Source organism: Dermochelys coriacea, chromosome 14 (genome assembly GCF_009764565.3).
Source record: "Dermochelys coriacea isolate rDerCor1 chromosome 14, rDerCor1.pri.v4, whole genome shotgun sequence".
Lineage (NCBI taxonomy): Eukaryota > Metazoa > Chordata > Testudines > Dermochelyidae > Dermochelys > Dermochelys coriacea.
The window spans coordinates 14,745,382-14,760,795 of record NC_050081.1 but is presented as its reverse complement, the minus strand read 5'-3'; the positions used below and the strand labels follow the sequence as shown (position 1 = coordinate 14,760,795).

Sequence of the window (15,414 nt, the reverse complement as noted above, 5' to 3'; positions counted from 1 at the left end):
CACCTGCTTGTGACTCTTCTGTCCCAGAGGGGGTTTATGATCTTGTTTGTTACTTATGGGGGCCTACTGCATGATTTATGTGACTGGAAAATATGGTGTCCTGGTGTTCCTTTGCTATGGGTGGCTTCCCACCTGATTATCTCCCGGTAAACTTACCTGACTGTTGCATTCCGGCCTTTGATATGCTGCGAATAGTGTCTGTTAAAATGACTGAGGCCAAGGGCTTCACAGGATTAGATACTTATATGAATAATAAGTACATAGAACCATAGAAATATAGGGCTAAAAGGGACCTTGAGATGTCATCAAGTCCAGCCCCCTGTACTGAGCCAGGATCCAGTAAACCTAGACCAACCCGACAGGTGTTTGTTCAACCTGTTCTTAAAAACCTCCAGTGATGGGATTCCACAACCTCCCTTGGAAGCCTGTTCCAGATCTTAAATATCCTTATATTTAGATTTTTTCCCCCCTAACGTTTAACCGAAATCTCCTTTCTGCAAATTAATTCTTCTTGACCTACTTGCAGTAGACAGGAGAACAATTGATCCCTGTTCTCTTTGTAACCGTCCCTTTATATATTGAAGACTTATCAGGTCCCCTCTCAATTTTCTTTTCTCAGGACTAAAAATGTCCAGTTTTTTTAACCATTCTTCATAGGTCAGGTTTTCTAAATCTTGTATCATTGTTGTAGCTCTCCATTGGATTCTCTCCAGTTTGTCCACATATTCTTAAAAAGTGGGACCCGGAAACGGGCACAGTACTTCAGCAGAGGCCTCATCTAGTGCCGAGAAGACCGGGACAGTTACCTCCTGTGTCTACATACGACACTCCTTTTAATACATCCAGAATGATATTAGCCTTTTTCACAACTGCATCATAGTGTTGACTCATATTCAATTTGTGATCCACTATAACCCTGGATCCTTTCCACCTAGAGTTTTGATTTTGTTGTCCTATCTAATTTGGGGGATATAAATTCTGCGCCTCAGGGCTTATCAACTACCTGTGGTTAGAGAGAGACCTCCCCCCTGGGCAGGTATTCTAGCATTGTCCATTAGGGGGTTCTTGTACCTTCTGAAGCAGTTGATGCGGCCTCTGTCAGCTGGACCATTAGTCCAATTGGTATGGCAGTTCCTATGTTCCAGAGCTGATTGGTTATTGGTCAATGATATTTCATAGGTAAAAGAAAAGGAGGACTTGTGGCACCTTAGAGACTAACAAATTTGTTAGAGCATAAGCTTTCGTGACCTACAGCTCATTTCATCGGATGCATTCAGTGGAAAATATAGTGGAGAGATTTATATACACAGAGAACATGAAACAATGGGTGTTACCATACAGACTGTAACAAGTGTGATCACCGAAAGGTGAGCTATTACCAACAGGAGAGCGGTGGGGGATGGGGGGGGGGACTTTTGTAGTGATAATCAAGGTGGGCTTACTGAAAATAGCCCACCTTGATTATCACTACAAAGGTCCTTCCCCCCTGCCCCCCCGCTCTCCTGCTGGTAATAGCTCACCTTCCTGATCATGCTTGTTAGTCTGTATGGTAACACCCATTGTTTCATGTTCTCTGTGTATATAAATCTCCCCACTATATTTTCCACTGAATGCATCCGATGAAATGAGCTGTAGGTCACGAAGTTTATGCTCTAATAAATTTGTTAGTCGCTAAGGTGCCACAAGTCCTCCTTTTCTTTTTACGGATACAGACTAACACGGCTGCTACTCTGAAACTTCATAGGTAAGTTCATGATGTTGCCCACAAGAGACCACAACCCAGTTTCCCTCTCATGCTGTGTGTAGACGTTCATTGTACATACAGGGTAATCTATGGCCTGCTAACTCCCCGTGGCAACAGCCCTCAGAACTGAGTCTACAGACTTGGCTTGCGGGGCTTGTGCTATGACCACTAAAAATAGCCACTAGAAGTTCCACTTGGGCTCTGAGGGGGATGCGTCTTAGAGCCCAAGCTCCAACCTGAGCAGGAACATCTATACAACATAGTGTGACCCCCGTGAGCCTGAGTCTGTAGACCGGGAATCTGAGACTCGCTGCCGGGTGTGTTTTTGCTGTGGTAGACATGCCCGCAAAGTGCCAGTATTTGTATCTCAGTGTTAGGCCTCCAGAACTCCCTGATCACCTAGGCCCTATCAACTCAATCGTGCCCTTGGGTTTGAGCTGATGTAGCAGAGCTGAAATAATTTCCTCTTCCCAGGCACACACATCATTCCTTGCTCCAGTATCTTTGCAAATAAGGGAGGTTTGAGAGCTGTTTTCATTTGAAAGGAAAAGGACCTCTGCTGTGTTCCTTGGGTGAGATTCCTGGTACAAACTGAAATGGAAGTAATGATTAACTTTATTGGTGCCTAATTTATTCAGCTGTAATTTCCTCTGACGTTTCTTGTTGACATAAGGTTTAGTAAAAGTATTTGAGGCAAAGTCCATGCTCACTTGACCTGTCTCACTTGTAACTTTCCAGACTAGTTGCCGTAATTTGATCTGTACCCACTGGGATGCCAGTGTTGGGGGGTTCTTTGGAGAGGCATTTCCGAGTGCCATTAGCTCCTCTGCCCCTGATGGTGGCTTGTAGGGAGTTTGTTTTTATACAAGGCTGCAACTCTGCGAATCCAAGCTCTGAACCTAGCCAAACCCTTCTTTAGACTGATTTATGAAGGATGGGAGCAGTGAAGGTAGTGGTATTTGCACTTTAAATCCATCAGCCTTGGTTAAGTGACATGAAAGATTTTTGATAGCAAGAAAGATGGATTGATTGTAAAATTGGACCTGTCCTTAAATCTTTATATAATCTTTGTACTTGGGAAGGCCTGGATCCAAAGCCTGTTGCCAACGAATGGGGGCGGGTCTTTCCATTGACTTCAGTGGGCTTTAGATCAGGCTCTGTGAGCAAAGGGTGAAACAAAGACTGCACCAGCAAAACGTGACTGTTCAAATTGTCTTTATTTCTATTCACTGAGCTCAGTGCTTGAGGCCCTCGGTCACGAGGCCAACCACTAGCCTCTGTGTGTCCCAATTCCCCACCTAAGCACCTTGGTTAATCAAACACCTGATGTGTTTCACATCAAACATGGTGCTGTGTATTTTTACTCCCTGATTTGCACACAAGTTAACGCACATTATTACCTCCTGTACAGACTGTGGAAAGCACAAAGGGGGGGTGGGGGTGACAGTTAGAATTATTAGTAGCTTATTTTAGGGCTTTCATAGATTCCAAGGCCAGAAGGGACCATTGTGATCATCTAGTCTGACCTAGCTAGGCTTTCAAAATGGCATGCAATGGTGTGACCTTCACTAGCGCAAAAGGATGAGCCAATTCCATTTCATGAGAGAACAAGAAACACACTCAATAAAAAGCAGGAATGAGGAATGTCAAGTTTTAAGCTAAGTGGTAACGATAATGCTTCTCTAGCGCTTTTCACCAGCGGCGCTCTAAATGCCTGTCAGAACGTTCATTGAGCCCACTTCAACGGGGTAAGTGCGTTTCATTCCCATTCTACAGATGGGGACATAGAGCACAGAGCTGTTTATGGCCTGATTTCCAGAGATGCTGAGTGCCCATAGCATCCTTTGACTTCAATTAGAGTTGTGGGTGCTCAGTACTTCTGAAAACTGATCCCAGAGGCTCAGATCCTCCAGAGTATTCAGTGCCCTTAAGCTGTGTCTACACTTAAAACACTACACAGCACAGCTTTGTGCTCCAGCTGGCTGCTGTAGCACGTCTGCGTAGACGCTCCTACAGCGACAGAAGGGGTTCCCCACTCGCTGTAATTAAATCTGCCTCCCTGAAAGGTGGTGGCTAGGGCAACGAAGATTCTTCCATCCGCCTAATGCGTCTACACCTGGGGTAAGTCGGCGTAATGAAAAATCCACACCCCCGAGAGATGTAGCTATGCAACTGTATGTTTTCTGTGTAGACCAGCCCTAAGTCTCATTGAATTCAATGGGAGTAAGGCCAGGTCTACACTAAAAATTAGGTCGACCCGCTACATCAGTCAAGGGTGTGAGAAATCCACCCCCATGAGTGGCCAAAGTTAAATCGACCTAACCCTGGTGTAGGCAGTTGTAGGCTGGCAAAAGAATTCTGTCAACTTTGCTATTGCCTCTCAGGGAAGTGGATTACCTATGCTGATGGGGAATCCCTTCCTGCTGGAACAGGTAGCATTCTACACTGAAGCACTACATCAGCACAGATGCAGCTGCGCCGCTGTAGCATTTCAAGTGTAGACGAGTCCTTAAAGAACTAAATATCTTTGAGCATCTGGCCCAAGGATACATATAGAGTTAGTATCAGAATCAGGAGTAGAACCTGGATCTGCTCTAACTTACTACCACCGTGCTCCGTAGGTGCTCATGCAAACCTTGTACTTCCATACACCATGTGAAAAGTGGGCATTTTTATTTGTTTTTGCTGGACCATGGGGCCATGTACTTCAGCTATTTCTGTGGCCTCTTCCTCAGATTGCGTTAGGGTTCCTGCCCTTGATTTCAGAGGTTCTGTGGAGTGCATTTCAGTCTGTGCATCATGATGCTGCTCTTATGTTCAGAGGGTTAAAAGTGGAGCTGGTTAAAGTCCCATTCATTACCATACAGTCTCCGGAGTGCAGTAACTATATTATACCTATTATTCTGGCACTAGTTTGTTTCCACTGAGCAGTAAGGTATTTTACAGCCCGATCTAGATTGTTTTGTTTTTCTAGGGAGAAAGTTGACACCAGCATGTTCAAAACACAAAACAACTTCCCTTTCAGCTGAAACTCTGCAAGAAATAGGGTTCAGAGGAGTCAAATGAAAGTGAGCTGGCAGTATCTGTGCCTTTGTTCCCAGGTCTCCATATGGCTACTGCTGTTGTTTCAGCTTCATTCTCCCTCCCCCACTGGGTGAGGGAGAGTTGGACCTGGTTCAGGATGACACATAAACTTCCAGGAGCCCCCCGACAGAGTGCATTCTGTAGAACACACCCAGGGGCAGGCCGAAGTTCACGATGGCAAACCAGGTGGAGTAACCGTAAAACGACTTCTCCAGTCCGTTCTCGAAGGGTGGGGTGCATGCCGAATGTGGGCATGATCCACAGCTAGAAGGGCGGTTATAAAGAGCAGAGGTCAGAGGAGGTTTAGGGTGTCCTATATCAGTGGCTCTCAGCCTTCCCAGACTACTGTTCCCCTTTCAGGAGTCTGATTTGTCTTGTCCCCCTCCCTCCCCCCCCAAGTCTCACCTCACTTAAAGACGGTTTGCTTACAAAATCAGACATAAAAATACAAAGTGTCACAGCCCCACTATTCTTTCTCATTGCTACCATATAATTCTAAAATCAATTGGAATATAAATATTGTACTTACATTTCAGTGTATAGTATGTAGAGCAGTCTAAACAAGTCATTGTCTGTATGAAATGTTAGTTTGTACGGACTTCGCTAATGCTTTTTATGTAGCCTGTTGTAGAACTAGGCAAATATCTAGCTGAGGTGATGTACCCCATGCGTACCCCTGGTTGAGAACCACTGTCCTATATATATTCAACATAGTCCATGGCACTGGGTAGGCTCAAAAGCCTAATGGACGCAGGGCTGGCTGAGGCAGTCACTGGTGTATCTCTGATTAATGGAGCAAGTCATCTCCCTAACAGAAGACATCTCAGAGGGATGTTTCCTCCCCTTACACTACTGCAGTCTCTGCCAAGGTAAAACCCGCGTCTCTAATATAACCCCACCTGGAGACCTAGTAACAACATAGTTGCCCCCACCGCCTAGTTCAGCTTTTCTCATGTATCTGGCATGAGGAACTTGGGAAAATGTAGCATTTTTATGATGATTTTGTGTGACTCGGTTTCCCTGTTGTATTGTGGCCTGAGTGCATGCACAGAGCGAACTCACGGGTGGCTGTGAAGGGGAGTTAGAGAACTGAGCAGGCCGAGTAAAACACTGACGGCCTCTCAGGTCCCCAGCTTCAAACCGAGTTAAGATAACAAGGCCGGGCCAACAGCTGGCAGCAGAAGTTACCTCGCTGACTTCATCCAGACCAGGATGTTTACTCTTCCCAAGGCTAGCCTGTCATCCAAAGGCCTGTTAAACTGGTGCCCATTGCAGAAAGGGGGGATTTTTGCAAGGGATGGGTTGAGAAAAGCTGGCCAGGATGTGTCACTGAAAAAGCAGGCTGGAAGCAATGAGCGGTTTCTCCCAACTCCAAGATGGGGAATCAGCCAGACCTCCTGGGGCTTTGGTGGAGAGGTGGAGTTGGGTAAAGGACTATGCAAGTAGGTCTTTAAACCTACTTCTCTTAGCACTGTGTACCGTAGGAGGCAGAATAAATCACGCTTGTTTTGAAGAAGCTGCGTCTGTCTCCCTGCAATTGCACACTGCCACGGGCTCCCAATGAGCCCCCTTGCACGGGCCAGCCCACTGCCAGAATCAGTCACAGTTGGTACTGGGGGATGATTCCCAGGCCTGGTCTAAGCGTGGGCGGACTGCAGAATTCCACCTGGGGAGTGGTAAAGGCTGACTCGAAGACACTCTGAGAAGGGACAGTGGTTACAGGTAGCCTGGTAACCGTGACAGATGGGAGCTACCCAAGTTTTAATTTGCATCCTCAAGCAATGTTATAGCTCTGTCCAAAGTTTTAATCACGGTTCAAGGATGTGGTTAAGGTCCCAGCCTGTTACAAAACACATTGAACGGAACTGGCTATGCTGGCACAGATGTCATGAGGACAGGTCCTAATACTGGAGACTCTTGATGACAAGGACCCACTACTATCGCTGTGCTTCCCACTTTCCTCCCCACTTTCCTCGTTAGGCACTTTTTATTCAACACCAAATGTGTCTAAAATTCTAATATACCTAAAATCAGGGCATCTGAGGGGTTTTTAGCTGCCTAGGTTCTGGGAATATCTTCCCCCCCTCCCCTCCGACACACGTACAGAAACTCCAGCCTTGCTGGAGTCATCACTTTAAAAAGGGTCAAGGAAGTGAGAGGCTAACAGGAAACCTTGTCTGCATGGTAGCACGGAACCTCAGTGCTGGTGTGTAAGAGTTTTACTAGCAGGCCTAGAAATGTGGATGAAGGAAGGATGGATGATTCAAAGGAAAGAGAAGGTAGGGGTGGGCAGGTGTGTGTGTGTGTGTGAGTGAGAGAGAGAGAGAGAGAGAGAGAAAATGTAGAACCAAGGTGTTCTCTGGTATATTCATTCTCATTCCAGAGGGATACTCACTATGATGTTGCACAAGACCAGGAAGACTGAGATCTCCTTAGGGCTTTTCTCTTCCAGTCAGGTGGCTATAGGTATGGCTGTTGGCGTGCGAAACCCTCCTGATCTCCTGTCGTATCTCTTGTGGGTAAACTCTTCTCGGGTCACAGCCTTCACGCTTCTCGCCTTCTTTGCCTCCGTCTCTTCGTTGCCAGGGGGCAGCTTGGGCTTCTGGCTGGTGTGTGACACAGCCGTCTCTTCACTGGATGGACCTGAGTGCTGTATGTGGGGCCCAGCCAGGCTGGCATCAGGATCTTCCGCCAAAGGCTGCCGGTGAAGCCCCTCAATAATGAAGATGTTCTGCGTGATGTGCTGAATGATGAGGGCTGACCGCATAGGTCAGGATGAGTCGGTTCAGCAGGGCTCCAGGGTTGGTGGCCACAATGGCAACAATGGAGAAGTAAGAAATGAGAATGGCCTAGGGCTGCTCCCATAAGCAGGATCACATCCAAGCTTCGGGTTGGGTTTTTCAGAGTATCTAGCTCACGCTCTTCCAAGCCATGGATGACCGTCCCAGCCAAGGCACTCACAAGTCATCAGTGGTAGAAGCATGACATGGTAGGAATAATACATCACAAGGGCCCTCCTGGGTAGGCGCTGATCTGGTAGCCTGGATCTGGTAGGTCATGAAGATGCATGATCCCAAGAAACAATGCAGATATGCCCCAGCACAGCCCGTAAATGACGTCACGAAGCTTGAACTTGGGCTTGGCATGAATGGCCTGGTGGGGAGGGATGTGCCTGCCCACGTTCTTCCACATGATGAACAGCATGGAGCTGCCGATGAGGCAGTATTCCGTGTTGAAGGGGTACAGCAAGATGTAGCCCTTCTGGAAGATGCGACAGGCTGTTGTGTTTGGACACATGCATGAGCTGGTCTCATTGCCTGAGTGAGGGAAGAGGAAGGGAGTCATTTGGGAGGCACGAGTAACCCTGGGAAGTTTTTTTTGTCTATTTTCTGGCTACCTGCAGTGAGTTCCTACGTACCTGCCTGCCCCAGAAAGCCTAACGATCTGCATGAAGCCAAGTGAGCCTCTAAGACTGAGGGCGAGGTGTCAGAATAATAACACTTTGCCCTTCCCATGCTCAACTAATCAGCCCTCCCAGTCCACCCTGGAAGGGGGGTAATATTAGTTCCCCCATTTGTACAAGACAAAGACAGGTGAAGTCACCTATCCAAGGCCACACAGCATGCCAATGGCAAAGCCAGGATCAGTGCTAAGGCTTTTCTGGTTCCTATCTCCCTGCTCATACCCACTAAACTCTCTTCCACATGCATCTGGGAGGTTAAGACCCCCTGGTAAAAGTCTAAACATCAGCCTGAGGATTTGAGGTTTCTGCCTGTGTCATGATTAATTAGTTACATAGGGAACTGATGGGGACTCTCTCTCTCTCTCTCTCTCTCTCTCTGGAAGAGAGAGACAGGACCCAGTCCCCGACCATGACTACATATAGATATTGCCCTGTGTGTAACATATATTCTCTTTCCTTCCCTAGCTAGATGTTCTCCCAGGACAGCTCTTTATCTCCAAATTTTAGTAGCTAAATAGTTTTCCAGGCAAATCATCACTTTCTAAATGACCCTCAAACTGCCGTACAATCATTCAAAAAAATCTAGATCTCTTATGTGCGACCTCACACCTGTAGCTAAGCAAAACTTCCTCTTTCCCTTGGAAAAACAGATACCAACTCCTTGTGCTTTAGTGAAGACATGCATCCCAGTGGCGATGATCCAGAAACTGAATGGCTGGGGCCAAGGGTTAGTGCTGACCTCATGGATTCTCCATCCTACTACCTACCTACCTGTTGCTATTAAGCAGTGGGTGACCAGATAGCAACTGTGAAAAAACGGGACAAGGGGTTGGGGGGGGCAATAGGTGCCTATACTAAGAAAAAGTTGCTAAAAACAGGACATCTCGTTCACCCTATTAAGAAGCAGTGAAGAGTGAGCCATATCTGGAAAATTCTGCACAAGACCTTTGAGTGCAGATTCAACTTTCCCTGTGAACAGAGTCGTTGGTCACTGCTAACAGCCAGAGGAGGAGATCTGTGGCCATGGTCAGCAATCAGCCCACATCTGTAAAGGGGAAGAGCACTTTACAATGTGTCACCTGAGAGCGTCTCTTATTGTCTTTTGCCCTTAGCTCCTCCTTGCCTTTATGGCACACACACATTCTCCATCCTGTATGGTACCCCCTGGACTCACATGGGCACACCCACCCACACCTGTGCTTACGCATACACTTGAGTATGCACACTCATGTATTTGCACACATAAGCACATTCCTGCACAGTCATAGCCATTCCCACTTGCAGTAATTGGCACAGATTCTCACATGCACTAGATTTACAAATGAACTCTTAAACCAGTGGCGAACTGTGCCCTTTGGGGCTTGCAGCTGTCACAGGAACCTGTGATGGCAAGAAGAAAGCTAGCTAATCCACGTAGACGTAATGAAAATGGGCAAGGTCAAGTCAAAACCTAGTGCCTCAGCAAGCACATGCAGTAGAAAGATTCCTGAGGTTAGGGGTTGGTTTGTAAAATCTCTCATCCTTTAACGATGAATTTTCCTGCTCGGTGGAATTGGCAGTAATCCTGCTGGCCCCCAGCACTGGCATGGATGTCAGCTCTAATGTGTGTATTGCAGTTGTATACATCTATCTGCAAGGATCTGCTTCTCCACTGTAATCTACAACCTCCTATTCATGCTGACTAGGTCATTATCCTCACTGGGGAAATTCAAGTGGACTGGAGATGGGATTAGGAAATCAAACCGGCTGATGCCACATAGGACCAACAAGAAGATGGCTCAGAGGGCAAAGCCCATCCGAACTCCCATTTGGAAAAGGGACAAATTGATCTGCCTTGCTTTTAAATATAAAATCCTTCAGTTTTAAGAAACAAAGATCTTTACAAGCTGAAATGCAGATTATAAGGCGCTCATGGGAGGGCCACTGAGGAAGGGAAAGTGGAGTCAGAAAGGCCTGGTATGGGAGTGTTCAAAGTAACATGAAGGGGTATTAAACAAGGCCCCTCCTTCTCTCATCCTACCTGGTGAGGTTGTGCTGCACTTGGGTACAGTCCTTACAGTGACGCCATAAAAGGTATGTCTGAAAGCAACAGAAACAATCAATGAACCTATTGTAAACCTGGCAACAGGCATGTGTGCAAAGATGTGTGGGAGCGGAGCCTGTGTAAATGCAAGCCTCTGAGTGGGAATGCTTGTGACTCTGTGTGTGAATGGGTGCAGGAGTGCTTGAGCTTATGTGTGCAAAGGCATCCATTTTGCAGCATCTGCATATGGGCAAACGTATTGTCTAAAGTGCAGCCAGCTGTTTAACTACACTTGTGATTTGATATTGGAAATAATATTCAAGAGACCAAATAACCAAGCTTAGCCATTTAATACCTATTGCTCTGCTCTCTCCAGGAAGCAGCTCTCTGGCAGCCTGCAGTTCATTTACACAGAAGGGATGCTCTGAAGTAGGCATTTAAATTGGCCATATTATTAGTCTAAACTAAACTAAAATCACTTTATACATCACCCAAGACTAAAATCCACCAATTAGCTTTTTACTTTGTTGTTCTGTATAACTTCTTCCTGCCTTATCTTTGTTTTGGATCCCACATTCCAGATGCTAGGAGGGGCCGTGAAATCACAATACAGCCTGTACTAGGACACACCATTCGTGTATCTTGTCCTTGACAGGTTCCCTATTGCTAATGCCAAAAGCGACATTTAGATTGTGGAGTATTGTAGGATAGATAGATAGCATGACAGAAGTGAGCTGAATATGAGTTAGTTAGCAGAACTGTCCAACATTCGATATTAATATAACATACGCAGTATTAATACATGTGCAGAATACCTACTAATATGTGTGTGTGGGGGGAACATATCTGGCTACAATCTACACTACACACCAGTGCTGGCGGCATGTGGTGTACATGTAGTACATGCCACAGTGAAAGCATGGATGTAGCCATACTGTAGTAGTGTGTAACAACATGCATCAGTGGAAGCCTCTGGCAGTGGGAAGGCAGTGGAAAGAAGGCTTCAGCAGCTCTCTGCTGCCAGAGCCTTTCAGTGGTGGGAAGGAAAGGCTCTGGTGCAGGGGAAGCAACTTGGAAACCCCTGGCTGGAGCCTTTTCCAGCCGCCAGAGTTTTTCCCTGCAGCGGGGGAAAGACTCCAGCAGTAGTGAGGCAGCAGACCACTCTACTGCTAAAAATTGCAGTATAACAGGGAGGCAGAGTAGAGAAGTGTAGGGTTTGTATTTCTCATATGTCCCTGCATCCTTCAGGGGTGTCTTCTACGTGCCTAAGCCGTGCCTCACAGTCTACCCTGCTACTTAGACCCATGCTGGGGGGATACGTGGGTATGTAACATGCTGCCAAAGGAAGCATGCAGCATATATGTACCATAGGTCTGGCTAACGTGCAACTGTATACATGTGTGAATGTGAGGGCGCATGTATGTACAAATCTAATCCTAAAAGAGAGACTTGAAACTATATTCCTTTTGCTCTGCTAGGCCCAGGAGTTGCTTCTCAAAGAATCTGGGGAATTTGCATATATGGTTTAGGTCAGAGAGATGTCATAGTTTACAGAACTTCTGGTTTGCAAAGAACATCCTAAATCATTTAAATGGGAAATTGATTTTGCCCTTGGGGTTTGGCCATTGCTAACAGAGGAGAAATCGTGATTTCAAATGGAAAAGCTTCCTGGGGAACATCGGTACAGAGACAGCTGTCTGGGCTGTTGAGGGGCAATATACAGATTTTCACTTATCTCTGTCTCTTTACTGACTTTGCAGAAGGAAGTAGGGGAATTTCTGCTAAATTCCATGATAGATTTATTGTTTTTATCACAGTAATGATTTCATTTTACTTTTATGTCTTTGAGTACTATTTGTGCTACATGTATTGGCACTGTATGTGGTTTGGTATTTAAAACAATAACTGATACTAAAAATACCTTTAACAAGAACCCCTACCTCTGATCCTCTCCTCCCTTCCCTGCCTCCCAGCTGTACGGCAGAGTGGACTGGATTCCAGAGAAGATAACATTCCATACCTGAATGCAAACAAAGATGATTTCTATGCACAAGAACAGATTTCCAGGTGGGATTTGCAATGTATGTGGCTGACGTCATATCCAATCCTGAACACATGCAGGAGGATGGCGCAGATTCCAAACAGCACGAGAGACCCTGTCCAAACAGCAAAACCATCAGCGAACCAAATGAGCAAGGGTCATACATGGAGTAAGCTGAAACTGGTGCAGGTTTCAGTAACCATCACCACATCTGCTTTCATGCTTCCTCCACTTGCGGGGGCCTGATGAGAGTTCCAGTTTGGGACTTCGGGGGTGGGCTTGAATTCAATCCTGGATCCAGGTGCCCTGAAATTGGGAAAATTTGAAAATCCGTGATTGTATGGGGGGTGGGGAAACTCTGAATCCCAATTTTTGAACATTTGGGGTTTGGCAATACTGGCTCAGTCTCTAATGAAGATACTTGAACAACGCATGCATTTGTCTGGACTACATGTGTGTGGGGGGCAGTGGGCAGGCTGGCTCTGGGGTGGCAATCCACACTTGATGGCGGCAGGAATCGGTGGCTGGGACTGCTACACTTCTTCTGTTGTCATCGGCAATACAGTGGCCGCACCATCACTCCGCCTCCGTGTTCAGCGGCCCAAAAACCACTGGCACCGGCCCTGAGTAGTACGAGACTAGGTCATTGGGATGTGAGGATTTCTGTGTAGAAATCTAGCTGCACTGGATATTGCTCAGTAAAGCTTTGAGGGTCAAATTTTCAAAGCTGTTTAGGTGTTTAAGGATGCAGAGAGGCACCCTACTGGGCTTCTTAGCGGCACTGGTGGAGAGCTGAGTGAAGAACTGAGTTTTCAGTTTGGTGGGTGAACCAAAAAAAATTTTTTTAAATGTTTTTGTTTCAAGTTTGCTTTGCAACAACATCTGGACGGTGTTTTCCTTCAGAACTATGTGCCAAATTCGACTCAATTTTGGCAAATAGCTTCAGCCAACCCCCCAAACTGCATTTTTCGGCAAATCAACTAAATTATTTGACCAAAAACTGTCTCCCAGCTCTAGCTTGGCCACTCGCTCCCACTGATTTCAACCTAACTGCTTAACTCCCATTGAAATCAAGGGGAGGTAGGTGCTGAACTCGGGTACGTGGCTTCTAAGGATCCCCCTTAGATGCACCTAACTGCATCTTTAGGTGCCTAAATACCCTTTGAAAATCTGGCCCTTAGAGCTTCATTTTATTCCTGAGTTCGTTGCACTAATTAAAATGCCCTAATAAACCAAGGACCAGAGCAATTTGGAGGTGTCATTTTATAATCTAAAGTGGGCTGGGCCTGGTCAGGACTTGGCTGGGAGCTCCATGAGGAAAACCCCGGGTGCTGCAAGAAGGGGATTCGCTAAGCAGAAATCTTCCTTTTGAATCCATATGAGCCAGTGCGCCAGCATGGCACGAAGGGGAGGACAGTCCTCTGCTGCAAAAAGTGCTCGTTAGCAGTAATGGTGTCCGTCCCCTTTTGATCACTAAAGGTAGGTCTACACTGCAATGAAACACCTGCAGCTGATTCGGGTTCAGGTGGTGAGGCTATAAAATTGCAGCATCGACACTGTGAATGGGCAGAGTTCCCAAACCCTGGGTTCCAGCCGCAGCCATGACACTCTACACGCAATCTTACAGCCCTGTGGCTGAGCGCTGCTAGCCCAGGCAGCTGACATGGGCCAGCTGCAGGTGTTGAGTTGCAGTGTAGACACCTGTGAGGTCCCAGGCTCTCACTTTGCAAGAGGAAGGATGATGTGGATAGTTTTTCTGGATAATTCCAAGATGGAACAGTTACACTCTGCTGTCCTGAATGCCTCCCGGAGCTCCAGCTGCATGCACGAGTCTTGGCTCCTGGCCCGGGGCTGTCTTAGAACAACAGCCTGGCACTTCCCTGGTATCTTTTCATCAGAGGGTCTCAAAGCAGTTGACCATCGTCCAGGACCTGAAGCCTCGCAGCAACCATGTGAGGCAGGGAAGTTGTATGACCCCAGTCATTCAGATGGGGAAACTGAGACATGGAGGTGAAAGGGGGTGGGGAAGAGATGAAGTGACTTGCCCAAGGTCACAGCTTGAGACAGAACAGATTGTCTCATTCCCTGCATGCTAACTGGTAGGAAATGCTGGGTTGCCATGCCAGAGGTGGCAGCATTTTGATGGTGGGTGAAGTGGTCCCTTGTGTGTAAGTAGTCTGAATGCGAGGCACCTGAACAAAGGTAAGAGGTTTGTGCACCACTTACCCTGCACCAGACTGGCCCAGCATGGGAGTCCCTGTACAGCACCGCATTGGGCTTCCTGCTGGGTACACAGCAAGTAGTAAATGATCCAGCAGAGCGATAGGATCTGAGGATGGAGAGGAAGATCCTGACGTCGCGGCAAGGTATTGCCACCCTGTTGAAAATCATGCTGCTTATGAAGGCGCAGCCCAGAAACACCACATTCATGGCCAGCAGCCCTGAAAACAGCTGCCCGGCCTTCCGAGCCTTCTCATTGTGGAGAAGAGAGGAGCAGCTTCCGGTGCCAGCCAGGACTTCTTGTAGCGGATCTTCCAGCTTCGGGCTGTGCTGACAACTGACTCTTCGGCATCAGTATCCTGGTTAAGATGCCTCTGCTGTGCAGCTTCCTTGCAGCCATGTCTCAGCAGCCACGATTTTCTGCTGTCTGGTCAGAAGAAGAGTTCACACTGGGATCCCCTGCATGGTTAAACAAATGGAGATTCATAAGAGCACCGATGGAAAGGATGTTAGGGGCTGCTGCTGTTACGTACTGAGCCACTTGGCTTCACATGGAGAAAAAGTCACAAGTGAGACGAGTTTGGTGATCTCAGTTTAGTCCCTGGCACAATTTAGCTACATAATCCTCCCAGGACAAGCTTTGAGTGTAAGAAAAGCAAGTGCCCCGGGGACCCTCCTGTTTGGGTCCTCTGCCCCTTGTGCATGCTTTGCAGCTCGGGGGAGGATTTCATCTTTCCTCTCGGGCAGCGGGATCAGAGAAGGAGGAAACGACTCACTGCCAGACCCTCTCAGCTGTAGGGTCAGATGTTAAAAGTGGCCTCACCCTTACCAGCAAACAT

At 47.1% G+C, this 15,414-nt stretch overlaps 1 protein-coding gene across 1 annotated transcript; it reads right to left on the bottom strand.

The window, feature by feature from the left end:
* Positions 1-4,920: 4,920 nt before the first annotated feature.
* Positions 4,921-15,414, bottom strand: OTOP3 (otopetrin 3). Its single transcript, XM_043497465.1, is given in 20 exon segments — positions 4,921-5,061; positions 5,063-5,092; positions 7,224-7,278; positions 7,280-7,385; positions 7,472-7,586; positions 7,588-7,669; positions 7,671-7,780; positions 7,782-7,853; positions 7,855-7,896; positions 7,898-8,145; positions 9,256-9,325; positions 9,327-9,336; positions 10,312-10,370; positions 12,335-12,372; positions 12,375-12,470; positions 14,575-14,641; positions 14,643-14,686; positions 14,689-14,852; positions 14,975-15,002; positions 15,405-15,414. Coding segments are annotated over 20 exon segments (1,587 nt in total).